Genomic DNA, 19,282 nt, shown 5'->3' with positions numbered 1-19,282 from the left:
TACTACCAATTTTGTACACTTCCGGAATAGTTTGATTTATTTGTGTTCAAATGTCTGGTGATTGTTTTGTATTTATTTATGTGAATGTGTACTTGTATATAACTGTCATTAATTAAAAAAGGCTTGGGCACTATTGAGCGTTTTTTGTTGTTGTTGTTTTTTTTTTTTTGTTGTTGTTGTTTTTTTAGGCCGAAAAAAATATATTGCTGGTCTCTGGTCAGACCAAAGTTCCAGAATTGATGCGGTGATGTGTTTTTTTTTTGTTTTTTTTTAAAGCATGGATTGCACATATAAAGGTGTTGTTTTTTGTGTCCTCATGCCTTGCGGTCCTCCTCATCTGCCATGGCGCCGTCCAGAGAAAAATTAAAGACAGCCAATGGGACAGGTCGGCCTTTTTGTAAATAATGAACACAAGTGTAATAAGTTATTTTATAATGTATTTATTCTGAAAATCATTAAGTTCTTCAAGAATATTATAGACTGCCATTTCGTTCTCGAGATCGCCTCGCCGTTCCGTCAAACATTCCAATGCGTCGATGGTGTCAACACTGCGCATGCGCAAGTGGTCTAACAGGCGATTGCCGAAGCATTTGAATGCTGAAAAAACCGCGCATGCGCAAATGACTACACCCCTGGACCAATCTTCGTGTACGGGATGGCACTCTGCATGTGTATCAAAGCCGTGCATGCGCAGATGGGCTGTATGGTGTGGTTCAAATCGGTGCATTCGCAGGGTTTTCACCCCTGTCTGTCTGTTTGTCTGTCTCTGGTTGTTTGTTTATGTGCATGATATCACAATATGTTGTGGATGGATTCGGAAAAAACTTGTTGAACAGGTTGGGAACAATATGTGACAAGGGACGAAATGATTAGATTTTGGTGAAGATCCGGATCCAGGTCTGCATACTATGGTTTTTTATTTTTAAAGTGATTCTTCACCATTGAGAGATCGAGCCAAAAATGATATATGGTATGGTATTTCAAAAGTTATTGACTGATTTGGACAAGACTTGGTGGATGAGTTGGGGAGGTGACAAGAACAAGCCGATTATATTTTGTTTCAGGTCTGAATCCAGATCCGGCCTATCGGTAGGATACAAAACATAAACTGTTCAGCCTGGCGGGGGTATGCGCTCTACCGAGTGCCCTTCTCGTTACCTCTGTCACCAAAGGTGGATGGAGGTTATGTTCTCACCCCTGTCTGTCTGTTTGTGAACAAAATATCTCGAAAGTTGTGGACGGATTCGGACGAAATTTGGCTGAGAAGTTGGGTATGCGACAAGGACGAAATGATTAGATTTTGGTGAAGATCTGGATCCGGAACCAGCCAGTAGAATCTTTTAAGTGATTCTTCACCATTGAGTGATATGACCAACAAGGCGGAGGTATGCTCTCTACTGAGTGCCATTCTAGTTATTAATGCATCAAGCCTTCATTTACAAACAAAAGCCAAAATGCTTTTTATGATTAAATGAGATCTGTAGCGGCATCATTTTGCCTTTGGTTTTGTAATATGTCAATACTATTTAGCTTAGGATTTTCTGGTATGGGGTTTCCCAGCAAGGTGTTTTGTAAGTTTTTACCATTGCGGTCAAATGAAGTCTTCACTTCGTCTCGGACGTCTTTTCCATGTAATGCTAAATTGGTGACTGACGTGATCCAAATGGACGGACAAGGAGTTGCAAGAAATGAATAGCCTGCTGTGCCCTTTCGGAACGCTCAACCAGCCTCATCAATGACAGTAGTTTCGTTACGTCCGCAGCTGTGATTTACACAAGTGGAGGCCAAACTCGACACCCGGAACATTACTGAATTGAAGTGGTTCAAGAACTTTGTTGGTTCCTTGTCACCAGAGTATGTGATGGAGGTGAGAGATATTTTACAACAACCTCCAACAAACGGCCCATACACGGAGTTTGAAGATCAGGCTCATAAAGCGTACAATTCCATATGAGCTCCGCCACTTTCAACGACTTCTTGCAGCCGGGGATTTAGGAGATTGAAGACTCGCACAACTATTGCATCATATGCAGCAGATTCTCGGTGACCGTCCCACCACCTTTGACCAGTCGCTCCTTCTTGAGTTGTTCTTGCAACATTTAACACCACAACTCTGCATGGCACTTGCAGCTAATGCAAAGCTGGCACTACCCACCATTGGCCTTGACTTTCACATTTTGTTGTTTCAGCCTGAATTTAAAATGGATTAAATTGAGATTTTTTTTGTTACCAATCTACACAAAATACTCCATAATGACAAAGTGAACACATGTTTTTAGAGTGTCGTTCACCATAGCGGATATTGAAAATGAAATACAGAAATATCTAATTTACGTAAGTATTCAGCCCCCTGAATCAATACTTCGTATAAGCACCTTTGTCAGGGATTACAGCTTTGAGTCTTCTTGAGTATGTCTGTATCAGCTTTGCACATCTGGATTTGGGGATTTTCTCCCATTCTTCCTTGCAGATTTGCTCAGGCTCTGTCAAGTTGGATGGGGAGCATCGGTGAACAGCAATCCTCAAGTCTTTCCACAGATTCTCAATGGGATTAAAGTCTGGGCTCTGGCTGTATGCTTGGGGTCATTGTCATGTTGGAACGTAAATCTTCACTGCAGTCTAAGGTCTTTTTCACTCTAGAGCAGGTTATCCTCAAGGATTTGCCTGCTCCATTCATTGTTCCCTCTATCCTTTTAAGTTTCCTCATCACTGCCGCTGAAAAGCATCCCTATAGCATGATGCTGCCACTCCCATACTTCACAGTAGGGATGGTGTCAGATGGGGATGAGCTATGTTTGGTTTCCATCAGACATAGCTCTTTGCATTTAGGCCAAAGAGATCATTTCTTGTCTTTAGCAGTCCACAGAATATTTTCCTCCATGCTCTGAATCTTTCACGTGCCTTTTTGCAAGCTCCGGGCTTTTTTTCGAAGGAATGGTTTCTGTCTGGCCATTCTTCCGTAAAGCCTAGACATGTGAAGTGCTGCAGAGACTGTTGTCCTTCCGGCAGGTTTTCCCATCTCAGCCAATGAACCCTGTAGTTCTGTCAGAGTGGTCATTGGGTTATTGTGCACTTCCCTGACCATGGTCCTTCTTGCCCACTTACTCAGTTTTGTCGGACGGCCAGCTCTAGAAAAAGTCTGGGTAGTTCCATATTCTTTACGTTTCCTAATGACTAGCAACGGTACCCGCCCTATGGGCGGGGCTTCAATTGGGAGGCCCAAATGAAAAGGTAAAACAGAAGATTTTGGTGAAGTTGTTGGTGTGCCTCCAAGACACACCGAGACTGGTGTGCAGCTGTGTCACGTCCTTGTTCACCAGATCTGTATTCCCCGGACTGCCTCCGAGACTGGTGTGCAGCTGTGTCACGTCCTTGTTCACCAGATCTGTATTCTTCGGACTGCCTCCGAGACTGGTGTGCAGCTGTGTCATGTCCTTGTTCACCAGATCTGTATTCTTCGGACTGCCTCCGAGACTGGTGTGCAGCTGTGTCACGTCCTTGTTTACCAGACGTCCTGTGTCACGTCCTTGTTCATCAAAAGGAACTTTTATCAGCAATGTTGTCTGTCCTGAAGTTCTAAGCTGAAGAAGAGGTACAAAATCATTCCATTTTTTTTTCCTAAAGAAACGCGTACAGTTGATATCACGATTTGAAACACGATGGAATAATATTTACCGATATGAACAGTGATGTGTTTTTTTATTGAAATTCTAAAAATACTGTTTAGATTTTGATGATTTGCGTGTGATATTTAATGAATGAAATATGAATGAATTATCGTTTTAAGGCCATTTTCCCCGCTAGAGCGGGGGTTAGCCTTGCGGGCCCCATGACAATCATGGTTCCCTGTTTGAGGCAATGTTTTTATGGCCGGATGCCCTTCCTGGCGCCAACCCTTGGTCACGCTCTTATGATGCGCAGGGATATGGTGTACCTATTCTAAATCGGGGTACACACCGTGATCATTCATCCCAGCAAGCTGGTACTCAAGTTGCCGACCTCGGAAGGATGACAGGCTGAGTCAACCCCCCTGGCGTTAATTCAGTGATCGACCGGGATTCGAACCCAGGATCCTAGGATCCCAAGCCGACACCGTAACCGCTAAGCCAACACCAGGTTATTATCACCAGGTGATATTTAATGGATGTTTATATACATCGCGCATCCAAATTGAAGCCCCGCCATTAGGGCGGCTACCGTTGCTCGTCAAATATAATGGTGATACAACAATTTTTACCACTTTGCTTTGAAGAACGGGAATGAAGGGGGAGGAGCGTGTTAATATGTCTGGTTGAAGGCTTTGGGTGGTGAGGGGGCTTGAAGCCAGATTTTAATCTTACAGCCGCCATATTGGTGCTCACCGTCACTGCAATGCGAAGCGAAAGGTGCCTCAGAGCTGTCACATTCACAATCGCTATGTCGTATGTACTCCTGATACGTGTTTCCTTCATTGTAAAAACTACCAAATCACCAGTTAAAAGGATTTTGAGCCGATAGGTGTTACGGCCTTGGCAAGATCGATGGAGACAGCGATCTGTTAGCGTATTCACCGCCCAAATAGCTATGTGGAATTCTCTCATGTAGCGATTAAACGTCGTTTGAACTTTGGCCGAGGTCATTATTTACTTTTAATGATGTTTATATACGAATGATGTTTAATGATGTTTATATTGGTTTTGGGTCGTCCTTTCCGCATATCTCTTGGGAATGTGAGTTGGAGAGACGGCCGTTATGGCGGGGAGGGGGTTGGAATTCTCTCAAGCAGGGATTCAACCCGTGTCCTTATAAAAGGTCTTTGTCCGAGGTCACCGAGTCCGATCGGTGCAGCCGTTTGTGCGGCACCCGGCAAAACAACATCGTTACAATGAAAACATCGTCACAATGAACGTTATGCAAACGCGAATGTTATGCGGGAGTCCAAACCTGAGAATGCTGGAGACCAAAGCTGAAATTGGAAAAACTAAATATCCTATTTTACTCCTGGAGATCCCAGGATTACCCACCCAAAATATCGTTGCGATCGGTTCAGCAGTTTTTGCGGTACCTTCGAACGGACGGACAGACAGATGGACGGACATTTGGTGAATTATAGTAAGATGTAGCCCACAGTGCTATTGGGAACTTTCGACACTCTAGAGTTTAGACATTGTTTTATACCCTTCCCCCGATCTAGGCCTCCTCGCAATTCAATTTTGGAGTTCTACGGACAGTTCCTTGGACTTCTCGGTGGAGTTTCTGCTCTGATAAGCACTGTCAACTGTGGGACCTCATGTAGAAAGGTGTGTTTCTTTCTAAATCATGTCCAATCAATTAAATTGCTCACAGGTGGATTCCAAGCAGGTTGCAGGGACATCTCGATGATGACCAAAGGGAATTGGATGCACCTGAGTTCAGTTTGGAGTGTCATAGCAAATTGGTTGAATACTTATTTACTCTAGACATCTTAGCTCTTCATTTTTAATTGTTTTGTCGAAATTTCGAAAAAAAAATCCAATTTGACATTATGGCCTAATATGTATAGATCAGTGACAAACAAAAAATCTAAATTTTTTAATTCAGGCTGTTACACAACAAAATGCGAAAAAGTCAAGGGGGGTGAATACTTTTTGATGGCACTGTGTATCATCTATTTTGATTCCTTTCAGCCCCAGACATCAATTTCTTTATTTATTATCCATTTCTTTATTACTTCTTATATATTATTCTATTTTGACACTGAGCATCCCTTTTCATGCCTCTGCCGACGAAGTCACCCGAGGCATTATGTTTTCAGTTTATCCGTCTGGCTGTCCATCTGTCCATTCGTTCGTCCATGATAGGTTTGTGTTGCAGTGATAACTTGAGAACAGCTGAAGGGATCCAAGTCAAACATGATGCAAGAATATATAATAGAGTAAAGATGAACGGATTTGAATTTGGGACTATGAGGTCAAAGGTCAAATGTCTTGTTAGGTAAACATCATGTTACCATGATAACTTGTGAACCAGTAATGGTATTTTAACCAAAGTTTGGTACAAGTATGTATTATGATGCAAAGATGAACTGATTAGATTTCGGGGTGAAGAGGTCAAAGGTCAAAGGTTAAAGGTCAGAGTTTGCAATAGGTTTTTGTTACCATGATAACTTAACTGCTGAAGGGAACTCAGTCAAACTTCGTACAATTATGTATAATGATGTGGAGATAAACGGATTATATTATGGGGTGATGAGGTCAAAGGTCAGAGGTCACATTAGGTAAAGATTCTGTTACCGGTCTAACTTGTGAACCAGTGATGGGGTTTGACCAAACTTGGTACAAGTACATATGATGATGAAAAGATGAACTGATTAGATTTCAGCATCAAAGGTCAAAGGTCAGAGGTCCATGTCAGGTGAAACCATGATACGTGAGAACAACTGAAGGGATTTAAATCAATCTTGGTACACCTATGTATAATGATCCAATAATGTTGGTGGAGACATATCGGTTGACGTCGCGATGTCGCAGAGTGCCATTCTAGTTTCATTCATTTCAGTGCATTGAACATCTGTTCTTTCTTCTTCATCCATTTCTGCATCTCCACCATGTGAAGCTACAGCAGCACTTGCAGACATATGTCGTCCAGCAGTAGTTGTTATCCCGTTTTGACCGCACTGGCTGCTACCTCCCCCTCTCTTTTTCCTTCCTCCTTGACATAGTTTTCCAATCTCCTCTATATTGACCATTCAGATTAGTTCCTCTCACTCCTCCTCATTTATGCTGGAATCCAATTGCTGTATCTGATCCATTAAACCTAAAACGACCAGAAGTTGTTCTCTCCCTTGGACTAAGCTGGAAATTACACTCTTGCTACCAGTGTTAGGATATCGGTGTCAGGGTACTCTAAATATAGACCCATGAGGTTCTAGCTGACTTACTCAGGAAGTCCATACGTTCCCTGTGTGTGTCGAACCATATAGGCAGTCAGTTTTACCAAGTGGAATTATTGTATCTGAATGCTGGCACTAAATTATAACCCATGAGTAAACTTTGTGCAGGTTTAATCTGGCGTAAACTTGTTAAATACAATTGCTCCAAGATGAGTGCTAAAACCAAAACTATTGTGCGTTTCTCTCATACATAAACTCAGGGCCGTATTGTTGATCATATTACTATTTATGGACCACAGTAACCTCATGCCTGTCATGCTACTTGGTAAGGTCCGATTTTCCTGGCGGCCCTGCTCTTTTAAGTGTTCATAGGACCTGCAAGTGGCCTTATATTCAGGTACAAGCAATTCTTATCATCGAGGGAGTTGGGGGGGGGGGATGGAGTGCATCTATTTTGCAGTAGGGAGTGAAATGATGGGGGAGAAGGTATAATGTTTGTCAACAAAATGTATTTGGTCATAATAATGAGACTATAATGTTATATACACTACTAGCAGGGGTGCTTGGTGTTGCTCGGTCTATGTTTTTAACTCAACTGGACTATGTCCAGCTGAGTTTTTGTCGCAGCCAGTGTCCGTCGTCTGTCTGTCTGTCTGTCTGTCTGTTGTCTGTAAACAATTGGATGTCTACGCTCTAAAAGTCACAAATATTGATTAAATTTGATGAAACTTGTTATGCAGCATCTTTAAGACATAAACTAGTTTGGGATTGCATTTGGGCGTCGAACGCCCAAAAATGGGCGGCGCGGCAGGGCGGCCATATTGAAAAATCAATTTTTGTCATATTTTTAGCGCATATAAATTATATAGTTTGTGGTTCTATTATGCATATTCTAACCATATTGATATAGACCAGTTGAGTTCAGGTTCCCTGGAACCTCTCTAGTCATATAGATATAACATTGTATTCACCATCATATCCCTAATTCCAGTTTCCATTTCTCTCACAGCTTCTCCAATGTTGAAAGCTATTTCTCATTTACATCCCCTTCTCCTAAGAAGGGTTGCGGGGATTCCAAATGCTTGTACTTCATATTCCTCTACTTTCACTTCATCATTCTACCAAGATGAACCTGAACTTCCTGATCCTTACAGCACAGACCCGTTGCTTCAAGGCTATCTCATTAGGAATCTACCAAAACAAGTAGGAGAAATAATGTTGTTGCCTTCAACACCAACGACAACAACAATCCCTACCACTCCCATCACATCTTTATCCATTATATTTTCTACCTCCATCTTACTTTTCAACCCTCTTACTATGGTTTCTGTTTCCTTCCCTCCCCTCTCTCCTCTTACTTATTTGTAAATTGCCTTTCTTTTTTGTCCAACGGTGGCACCACTGTTGCCATTTGTCCTGTCTCTTTGCTCATCCATGAGCCCACACTTGCTTTGTGTGTTTTGTTTTTAACTCTACGACTTCACTTCCCGACTCTCATGTTATTCCAAATGTTCCCACCATGCCCCTTCTGTCAACACTTTGCCTATCTCCCTGTTTTACCCCTTCTCTTCCTTTTCTCCATTTTTATTTTTCACACTTTACTTATCCTTCTCCTCATCCCATTTTCCTACTTTGAAAGCTGATTATGGGAAAGGTAAAAGGAAAAATGGGAAAGGATTATGGGAAAATCTCTCAAGTAGCTCAAGGTAAAAATTATATCTGAGGCCAAGAAAAATAATTTACTCATGTAATATTATTTAATTCAGACCCATACAGATGTCACGGCTGACCTATCTCGCTTCTCACGCCTTGTGAAAGAGCAAATTGATGGGCTGGGTCGTTCCTGTGAGACCTGGGGGCCCGTGTTGCTGACAAATGGAGGATTTGGAGGAGCAAAAGGAAGGAGAACTGATCATGCAGAGGGAGGAGGACGAGACTTCTTGCTCATCTCCCCTGGTTGGAGTTTGCTTCGTAAAATGTCTGCCAGAGAAGGCCTGGTGTCTGCCCCTTATGAGAGAAAGCATGGAGATTGGAGGTGAGAATTGTTTTGGGTTATCGTGTGTCCAGACACTTCAGCCGTCAAAGTCCGGCAGCTAAGCTAAATATAGCATAACAATTGTGCATTTTGTGAGGAAAGCACCAAATTTGGCACACTAGTAGACTTTCATATTATGAAAAGATCTGGATATTGGGCCATCTTAGATTCAGAGATTAGATTTTTGCAAGATTTGCAGATTTTGCAGATTTGCAAGCTGAGATTGCAACGCCAGGGACGGCCGACTCCTTCCTGCGAGCTGCCCACGTCACCCGCACAAGAAGAGCTCATCAAATCACTGCAGCGGCACTACACATCCTGCAACACCGTGCGTATGAACGCCACTGTATGACATATGCTGATGATGCAAAGACCTGCCTGAGTTCGAAGACTGGTGTCACCAGAGAGGAGAAGACATTCCCAACTTTCAGTACTGGGCAACTGTGCTGGAACTAGAGATGTTGGTACTGGTCCACGTGCGTTCTCTGCGGCAGGCTTCATTCACGATGTACCTTGATGCCCTGACGGAACTGGTCCCATGGTTCCATGCCTTAGACCACACACACTATGCCAGGTGGGTCCCTGTTCACCTGAGGGACATGGTTGCACTCCCAATGAAGCACCCAGATGTAGCCAGAGAATTCAGGGCTGGCAACGTCACTGTACAGAAGACGAAGAAGGTATTCTCTTCGATCCCAATCGACCAGGTGCATGAGCAGAATAACGCCTGCATCAAAGGAGATGGTGGAGCAGTTGGCCTCACTGACAACCCAAGTGCCCTGCGGCGTTGGATGATTGCCGGGCCAGAAGTTACCAGGGCCATAGAAGAGTTCCAAGATGGCCATCAACACTGGGGGAGGCGAGAGGACACATGTCATCACGACCAGATACCAAGTGTGCAGACCTCTTTCGCCAAGGATGTCCGCGCCCTTGTCACCGTCATAGAAGAGCTTGGCAACCCCTTTGAGGAAGAGAGCATGGATCTGGTTGTCCTTGACACAAAGGAAATTGCAGGTCCTGCTGCAGGTGAGACTGTCAGGAATGTGAAGAAGATTGGCCAAGAGCAGTTCCAGGCTTTCACCAGAGAATGCCTGGTGGAAAGGACCAAGCCAATTGATGCAATTCGTCGGAAAAAGCTGAAGGTGTCATTTTGGAAAATGGCTGCCACAGCCATCAGGGGCTGAATTTGAGATAGCCCAATATCCAAATCTGTTCATAATAGGATAGGCTACTAGTGTGCCAAATTTGGTGCTTTCCTCACAAAATGCACAATTGTTATGCTAAGTTGCCCCACTATCAGTCGGTGTGACTATTGCGTTGTTTTTGCGTATGATGTGTGCACGAGAGCAGCCGGGTGCAGCAAGCTGCCAAACTCTACCTGTTCTCTCCTTCTTCTGAACTTTTCACTTGTCCTATTGCCATGAGCGATGGAGCAGCTGCTGTATTGAAAGTGAGTGTAATTGAGTTCATAGATAAAGGCCATTCTTCCAGCTTTGGTGTCATGGATTACAACGGAACAGGAATGTATATTCATCACCATGGTTCATTAAAGTTCAAGCATATTGGTATTATTTAAGATAACTTGTTGGCATGACGGAATGGTATTGTTTTGATGCCCCGGCTTGTGGAGGAGCTAGAACAAAGAATGGATCAGCATGTAACAGAACAAAAGGAACAGTAGAAAGAGGGAGGTGTGTGGGATACACCAACAGCATGGATGGGGGACAAAATAGAGGGAGATTTGGAGAAATATGGGATGGGGGGGAAGAATGAGAACTTGGGGAGGACACCGGGTGACCAAGATGGATGCAGCCACAAACTTTCAGGAAAGAAAGACCGGAAACTTCGAAAGAGGTGGGCTTTGGGGGGAGGGAGGGGAGAGGGTGGGGGGAGGGTGGGTGGGGAGTGGGGTTAATGGGGGTAGAAAATATCATTGTTTTGGATGTGGGATGATCTGCGATGGTGGTGAACAGTTGTCTTGAAGCCTTGGAGGGAAGAATGAGATTGAAGAGGATGTGGAAGAAGCCAACCTTGAACAAAGGGAGAGCTGAGAGCCAGTCTTGAGGAACAATACAGGGGAGATGAGATGGTTTATGTGCATTAATGGTTCTGCCAGATGGAACATGTAATACTATTGGTCCATGAGTTATCAAGTGACCACTATATTCGTCATGTCTGTGTGTGTGTGTGTGTCTGTGTGTCTGTCTGTCCGCAGCATAACTACCCGATGATATCATCTGGTCTTGATGAAACGGGTGGGAGGTGGGAGATCTAGTTGTGTCCTGCCTAGAGTGGGCATATTGTGCCCATTGTGGGCGGAGCCACGCCCGAAAAAGATGTCTTTTTAGGGGGTAATCGAGTTCAAGCTACATCTTCTCCGAGGGGTTTGGTGGAATCTGACAGGGGTTTCGATATTTGGTTAGGCCGATGTCATGTGTCTAGCCCCACGGAGCTCGATTTTACATTTTTCCCCCTTCATTTTATTTATTTATTTATTATTATTTTTTTTTCATTTCATTTTTCACCGAATTTTCGGTATTGTGTGGCTAACTAACCTCATAACTGATTATACATTATTTTCTATCTCATTTCAAGGTCAATAACCTTCGTTTTGACATTTCCAGGCCTGGCTGGTCCGGGCCTGTTTTGGTTATAGTCCGCCCTTTGTCATTGAATACCGCTCGCTTGTGAACCATCGTCGTCTCCTGACTTGTTTATATTATTTTTAATTGTTTTTTTTTTGCAAGAAAGTTGTATGACCATTACTGATGAGTGAAATGTGTAAGTTACACTTATGAAGGGATATGTTAAGTTAGATTAAGTTAATGCTAATATTGTGAGTAGTATATGGAGGATTAGTGAACAGATAGAATACATCAATTGGGTGTGGATAAGGTATGACGGGCCATATGGCCTAAAGTCCACATGCAAGAAACCTTCTTGACCATATCTCAAAATTATCTTTATGAGCTGAATGGTCATTACAAGATTGCATGCAGCGTATAAAGTTCATACAGGTATAATACAGGTATGATTTAAAATAACGAGGATGGGTACTTCCTGTACCAGAATCGACATTCGATTTTAATAAGCACTTTAATATTACAAAAGAAGTTAAGGAAAATATAACGTGTTTATACTGGAAAAATCAAATATTTTCCCTCCACTCCTTTCTCCCTTACAAATGTAATAGCTGACTCTCATATGAAATACCAATCAAATTTGAGGGAATGATCAGCGATAGTGTGATGGACATCATACTAAAATACGCAATTAGGTGTCTGTCTATCTGACCACGATACATTCAGTCATTACTTATCCAATCTAATTCCCCTCCCTCTCTCTCCCCCACCCCCCAATGTTCTTGAGGCCCGAACCTAGATCTACTGTAATCATTATATAATCCAGAGAGGATAATAACATGACCCTTCCTGCAGCTCCCTTACAGAGTGTGTGCACCAGTAACATGAAATGTGAATGAAAGATTTCCTAATCACCAAATGGTAATTATCTTCACTTGCAGGACATAAAGGCAAAAGGTGAGCTGGCCGTAGCCTTTGAACACTTGACTTCCAGAGACCCCGCCCACTTTTGGACTTCTGGCCAATGGATGACAGAGAGGCGTGGTGGCTCTGATGTGGGTGAGGAGGATTAGAGATAAGTTGTTTTTGCGTACCGTTTCGGCAAATGCAAAGCACCAAAAACGAAAAACACAATGATGCCACCAATTTGTGGAACATTAATTTTCACATAACGGAAGCTTTTATAACTTTTGGGCCACAAGGTAGCCTTCATCAAGGACTACATTCACCACAACGAAACAATAGTTTATGTGAAGGTGTGTGTCAAATTGTCTTGGTGGAAAAGATAAACAATGGATTTATCAATGAGAAGTCGATAAGAATCGAATGTATTGGTGGGTGCGAGGTTTGCAGGTGTCCTAAGGTGGGTGGGAGGTTTTATAAATTCCTCAATACAATTATGATTTTGTCTCTCGGACCGTACGAAGTGATAAATGTCTGCCCTTATTTGCCGGCAGTTTTGTCAATTCGTTATAATGTTAGAGCGGCATTTATCTTTTTTACCTCACAAGTGTTTTTAACATTGTATTTTGTTATATTAATGGTACAGATATTATTAATTTGTGATTGGAATGATACCGTTTGGAATGAAAATATAGAGAGATTGAGTTTAAAGGAGAATGAAGAAATTATGTGAGGGTTTCCACACATGACATTTGCGGATTTGGCATTTGGCATTTGCAGTTTCGCCATTAACTGCGTGTTGAAACAACTAACCCGGCCACCCATGCATGACGTTCCTGAAGGTGGCACAGGAATGTGGAATTTATCGATTTATGGTTTGGTATTCGCCGTTTCAGCATTGTCTGTTTGCATTTGGCCTCTCACCCGTGCATAGCACGAGTACCTCACTTATAAATGTAATGTTCTATGTTTGACACAATGTATGGTATTATTGCCTGCTAGTAGTAGTATAACGACTCGGTGGTGTAATGGTTCAAACTCTGGTCGAGTCAAACCAAAGACTATAAAAGTGGAACGTACTGCTTCCTTGATTTTATGCTCAGCATCTAAAGTTAATAGAGTATGGACAAATGATGCTGGGAAGGCAATGGCAAACCTCCAAGTATAGCCATTTCCAAGAAACTGCTTCGGCAGCACCAGAACTCGATGAGTGTAGTAAATCAAGTCAAAGTATAACATGTCACGTACATTTAAAAAATGTTCTTTTAAAAATTTCTAAATTTTTATTCCAAAGTTATTAATTTTTCATACTTTATAATGGGGGCTTACAATTTTTTTAATTTTTTTTTGTATGCAAGATCGAGGCTCGTGTAAGAGCTAACATTAATCACAAAAAGACAAACTGACACATAAAACATATGATAAAGGGATCGGGAGACAAGATGGGGAGAGAGAGGGAAGCACACAAGTACAACATTTGAGAGCAGGGACATCAGAAGATCTGTGGGAGGGAAAAGGTTTTGGGGGAGGAGACATGGGAAGGGGGGTGTGAGGGGGGGGGGTGGGAGAGGTATAAAACACATGGACACTGCGAGGACTTCCAGGAAAGAAGTCGGAATTTCAAAAAAGTGGATCTGGGGTGAATTAACAGGGGTAGAAAAGATCAAGGTTTGGAACCTTGAAGCCAGCTTGGAAATGTGGTTTTCCCAGGAAAGATCATGGCAGATAGTGAGACCCAAAAGCTTGAGTGACTTGACTGTACATTTCCATCATCAGCATGAAGAACAGAGCATATTTTGGCTTTTTTAAACAAAAACTTCAGTCAGAATTTTAAAAAATGTAAACATTTATTGATAATGTACTTGGGAATGTAATGTACTTGTTATTTATTAATTAACCCCCAATTATTCCCATCTTCTTGTTGTTTCTGCCGGGGAACGTTTTTATGGCCAATTCTTTCACAAATTTACTGGCCAGGCCTGACATCCAACTGAACGTGACAGGAATTTGGAATTTGTTCAAATTGTCTTCGTATATGTTATGGTATGGTGCGGTATACTGTTATATACATTCATTTTTATTCATCTGGCAAGCGCTCGTTCCTTGCTTTGCTGCGATGGTACCATAAAATGGGGTTAATAGGGACAGCAAGGTGAATAGGGACACAAACTGAAAAAAAGTTCGGAAACTTTTTTCGCTGAAAATTGATAACCATACTGATTTGTTGATATTTGGGTTGGAAGTGTTCTCTTGTTTTTAAAAAAAGCAACTTATAGTCCCTATTAACCCCATATATGGGTTAAATAGGAATAAATAGGATTTTTATGCTGTCCCTATTCACTTATAAAAAATAATAATCAAGAAACAATCCTGAGTTTCCAACTTATTGCTAAATTGATAGCTCAGATGGATGCACATAATATGCACCCATAATATAAACCACGGTGCCAATGAAAAAAAAATATGGGATAAAAAGTTTCTCCAAACTGTCCCTATTTCTTGATTATTATTTTTTTGTATTAGTGACTGTCCCTATTCACCCGTAAAACGGGGTGAATAGGGACAGCCATAAAATCCTGTTTATTCCTATTTAACCCATATATGGGGTTAATAGGGACTATAAGTTGCTTTTAAAAAAAACAAGAGAACACTTTCAACCCAAATATCAACAACAGTATGGTTATCAATTTTCAGCGAAAAAAGTTTCCGAACTTTTTTTCAGTTTGTGTCCCTATTCACCTTGCTGTCCCTATTCACCCCATTTCACGGTAATGAAGCTTCCTATTTCATCACTTCAGCGATCACAAGGGCACCTTTGATGACTAATTGGGTAAAATACAAAAAGCAAACAAACAACCCTTGCACTGATGTCAAAGTATAATGGCGTTTCTTGATTGCCTTTGTGCAGAAGAATCGTACTTTTGATGAGGAATTGCTCTGGTATTGGTACAACAACAACAACAACAGGCATTTTAAGGCCATTTTCCCTGCTAGAGCGGGGGTTAGCCTTGCGATCGCCATGACGATCTTCTCCATTTTGCCCTATTTTCTGCATCTCCCCTTGTTAACCCCCTTGCCCGCATTTCTTCTTCCACCATCTTTAGCCAAGTCTTTCTCGGTCATCCCCGTCCACTACTTCCTTCTACATTCATTTCCATCACTCTTCTCAACCAGTCACTTGCATCCTTCCTCAACACATGACCAAACCATCTCAACCTGTTCCTCTTCACAGCATCAATCACAGGCTCTATTCCCATCATCTTTCGCAATTCATCATTTGTCTTCCTCTCTCTCAACGATACTCCGCACATCCACCAAACCATTCGCATTTCCACCCTTTCCAGCCTTCGTTGCTGCTCTACGTTCATTACCCATGTCTCGCTCCCATAAATCATAACACTTCTCACACATGCAGCATACACCTTTCCCTTCAGCTTCAACGACACTCCCATCCTCGTCAGCACGTCACTCAGTTCCCGAAACTTCTTCCATGCACATCCCACTCTAGCAACCGTTGCCGAGTCTGATCCACCTTCTCCATTCAGCATGTCTCCTAGGTAACAAAATGTTTTCACACCTTTATTCACATTGCACACCTGCTCTGTTGTTGGTAAATATTATTTATTTTGTACATTGGTATAATTATTTATATTTTCATGAATAAGGTGTGTTTCTAAAACTAAAAGTTTTCACCGCAATATAAGACAATGCATTAAGATTCACATTGCTAGATGTATCCTAAATTATGGATCTTCTTGGTGATGTAAGACCATTCTCTGGTTGAATGTTTGGATGACTCAATTCCTTTTTGTTGATGGCTTTTGGACCGTTTGGTATGTATTTTATTTTGTACCATTTTGGCTTCTTTTTTATTCACTGTTCTCTGTTTTTTTTCTATCTACTGTATTTGTATTTTTATATTTGCCAGAGTTATCTATTGATGCATATCATTCTCTCAAACCACAAGCATTTGTAATTTTAAAATGTGCTTGTGTAGTTTTGGATTGAATATTTGGCAATTTCACCATTTTCTTTATTAGACGGAGGTCAATTAGTTTGTTGTTGTTGTTCTTGTTGTTGTTGTTGTTGTTGTTGTACAGCCCCAGCCAGTTCTCTTGAACAAGCTCCGTGGCATGGAGACAGCCGATTGATCTCCTAGGAGCAACTCGGTCATCTTTCACATCCAGAATGGTGTAGCCTCGCCTTCACGAAGTCGTGGCCATGGCAGAGTTAGAGAGTTAGAGAGAGTTAGAGAGAGTTAGAGAGAGAGAGAGAGAGAGAGAGAGAGAGAGAGATAGATAGATAGATAGATAGATAGATAGATATATTGTTACGGTCCGCGGATAAGGATGTTGTTTGCCGAGCGGAGGCACCGCGGCCGAACAGTTTTCCCCGACTAAACCCGATTCCCGAACGTTGGCCGGATCGCGCCACAGATATTCAATTTGGAAACCTCTAAAGCGACTGAATGTAAAGAGGAAGAAGAAGACGTACAGAAGAGTAACGGGATTTATTATTTACACACACAAGCAAAAGGAGCAGTCAAAGTTATATACAGGGAACATGGAAAAAGCAGGTGACAGTGAAAATACTAGCTTATACAAACTTAATTAAATACCCAGGACAGAACAAACAGAACCAACTCACGTACACAAGAAGGATGGAATGGCAGGAATGAATGCTGGAAGGAGGATTGGGAAGGTTCAGCTGGGGCAGATGGTTCGGGCTTGATCCCACACGGGACGTCGGCTGGACCTCGACGGCCACCGATGCCACCGCTATCTGTCTCCCACGGGGTAACGGGTTGAAGCTGCCTGGTGGAGTCAACGCTGCTTGTGGAGCCAAAGCTGCTTCTCTGGCTCACCTCAGGACGCGTCTTCCGTCTCTGGCGCAACTGCTTGTAATTGACCTTGAACCTTCTCTCTCTTCAAAGCTCATCTGGAACTTCTGCCGCAGTACCTTGCACGCGCGCTTTTATAACGCCTCCGGCGATCAAGCCGCCGGCCTTCAGGACACGCCCATCGGTGTGCTCACCTCGGCCCTGGTTGGTCGCGCGACCCTCTGGCTCCGCCCTTGATGACGACGGGTGGGCACGCCTTTCTTCCCTGACCCGAGCACATGTTCAATGGTGGTTTTGGAGGGGATGTAATATTGGCAATCGAGGCTTGGCCATGACGAAAGGGGAAATGGAGGTTTTGGGAATGGGCATGAAGAATGAAGGGAATCTATCTGATTTCACTTGGTGCAATGGAGTGTCATTTTAATGGAAGACAAAGCCTTAACCTAATACACAGAATAAGGAAATAAACTACTGAACAAGGGTATTATAGTGTCCTTCAATGTATGCTTTATGGAATTAACTACCGGAACGCCCTTTGACCTTTATACACACTGGAGCAAGGAGGGCTCAGACTAAAACAATACTTCACAACCATTTACTATACAATACAACACAATCAAAAAAATACAATCCTCATATCCGCAACACTGCACCCTCTTCCTCTTAGGCACGTCCCGGGCCTATAACTTTAATTTAGTGTGACACGTAGGTGTAGTTCCCTCTACTTTTAACCTGACCCTGAGTGCGACAGTTTTAAAACATAAATAAATATGTCCCGCTGCTCCATTGCACCCTACCTAACAGACTCACGCCACAGCTAACCGAATTGCAGAATGGTCTTCAAACTATACATTGACGGTGGGGAGCATTATTTACAATGGCTCTGCTTTATTTACAAAACGCAACCCAGGACCTGTGATTGTTCTTTCTGGGGGGGAGACAGTCTGCTCTGCATCAATGCACCCTGAAAGCACCCAAAAACGCACCAATACACCCTCAAGCACCAATCGGTGCACAGTCATCACTGTCCATCAAAATAAAACCAACAACCCCTAACCCTGCAGGTGGTCTCTTGCTCTTCGGCTCCCTCTGCTGGCTATTATTATTTCTTCCTGATGTTGTCATCTTCCTTTGCTGGCGGCCTATTTGTATTAAAACAAAATGCACCCAACGTGTCCATTTGTATTTATTTTATTTATGGCCCACAGGGCCGACTATGTGTGGTTCACCTGTGGGGCATCGGTGCCCTGTGGCCAAGGTCCGCCAGCAAGATTTCGGGCCTTCATGGCCGGTTCCAGCAGAGGGGCCATGCCCCAACCCATGGGGTCCATCAGTGGTGCTCAGCCACAGACATGTGGTCCATAATGTGGTGCATCGATGCAGACAGCTGGTTCTGGGAGTTCCGGGCGCACAATGGCGGACTCACGCACGCTCCCCTCGGCGCCCAGTGGCGCTCAGGTCCTCATGTGGGAGACAAAGGGGGGAAGACAGATGAGCGAGGGGTAAGGTCACAAGGGTACACATCAATCAAGGCAATGCAAGGCGAAGTGCGTATGGAGAGCGAAGTGAGAAAAGCTCGTCCCTACCGTACGTCACCCACCCCCCCCCCCCCTGTCACCTACACTACCCTTGCCCTTACCCCATATTTACAAAAATCTACACATTTACAAATTCGTCACTACTGTCACGTCTTCCCCATATTTCCCCTATACCAAATTCGTCTCCACAATCCCTCTAACCAAAATTTGCCATCACCCAATTCATCATCAATCCTCATAAGGAGGAAGAGATGGAACATCAGCACAATGTCACACCCACGTCATGATGCGTCTCACATTCCAAACATTTGCATCATAAAAATAATAAAACATGGCATGGTGTGGAGTTACGTCACCTCAGGTGTGTGGATGCAGATGGTGCGAGGAGATCTTCAATCCTAACTATCCTCTAAATGACTTTAACACACTTTACACTACCCGGGGTCTTTCCCTGCCAATCCATTGGCCATCTTACACTATGGGTTCTAAAAACCAATTCCCATTGACCAAACTGTGGTGCTTCTCAATTTGGGG

At 43.0% G+C, this 19,282-nt stretch overlaps 1 protein-coding gene across 12 annotated transcripts in view; it reads left to right on the top strand.

Moving 5' to 3' along the window:
- Positions 1–19,282, top strand: part of LOC137423202 (acyl-CoA dehydrogenase family member 11) — a 78,658-nt gene that overhangs the window by 11,543 nt on the left and 47,833 nt on the right. For 4 of the 12 annotated variants that reach the window (XM_068110090.2, XM_068110095.2, XM_068110092.2 and 1 more), the window contains 4 exons: positions 7,860–8,053; positions 8,617–8,885; positions 10,236–10,335; positions 12,409–12,526. In XM_068110090.2, the coding sequence (XP_067966191.2) occupies positions 7,860–8,053; positions 8,617–8,885; positions 10,236–10,335; positions 12,409–12,526 (681 nt within the window). Of the gene's footprint in view, positions 1–5,173; positions 5,280–7,859; positions 8,054–8,616; positions 8,886–10,235; positions 10,336–12,408; positions 12,527–19,282 lie in introns of all 12 variants that reach the window. The other 8 variants (XM_068110091.2, XM_078774574.1, XM_078774571.1 and 5 more) reach the window with 3 other exon arrangements.

This window comes from Myxine glutinosa, chromosome 3 (assembly GCF_964187855.1).
Source record: "Myxine glutinosa chromosome 3, kmMyxGlut1.1, whole genome shotgun sequence".
Taxonomy (NCBI): domain Eukaryota; kingdom Metazoa; phylum Chordata; class Myxini; order Myxiniformes; family Myxinidae; genus Myxine; species Myxine glutinosa.
The sequence above is the reverse complement of the archived record's forward strand: the minus strand, read 5'-3'. Positions and strand labels throughout refer to the sequence as shown.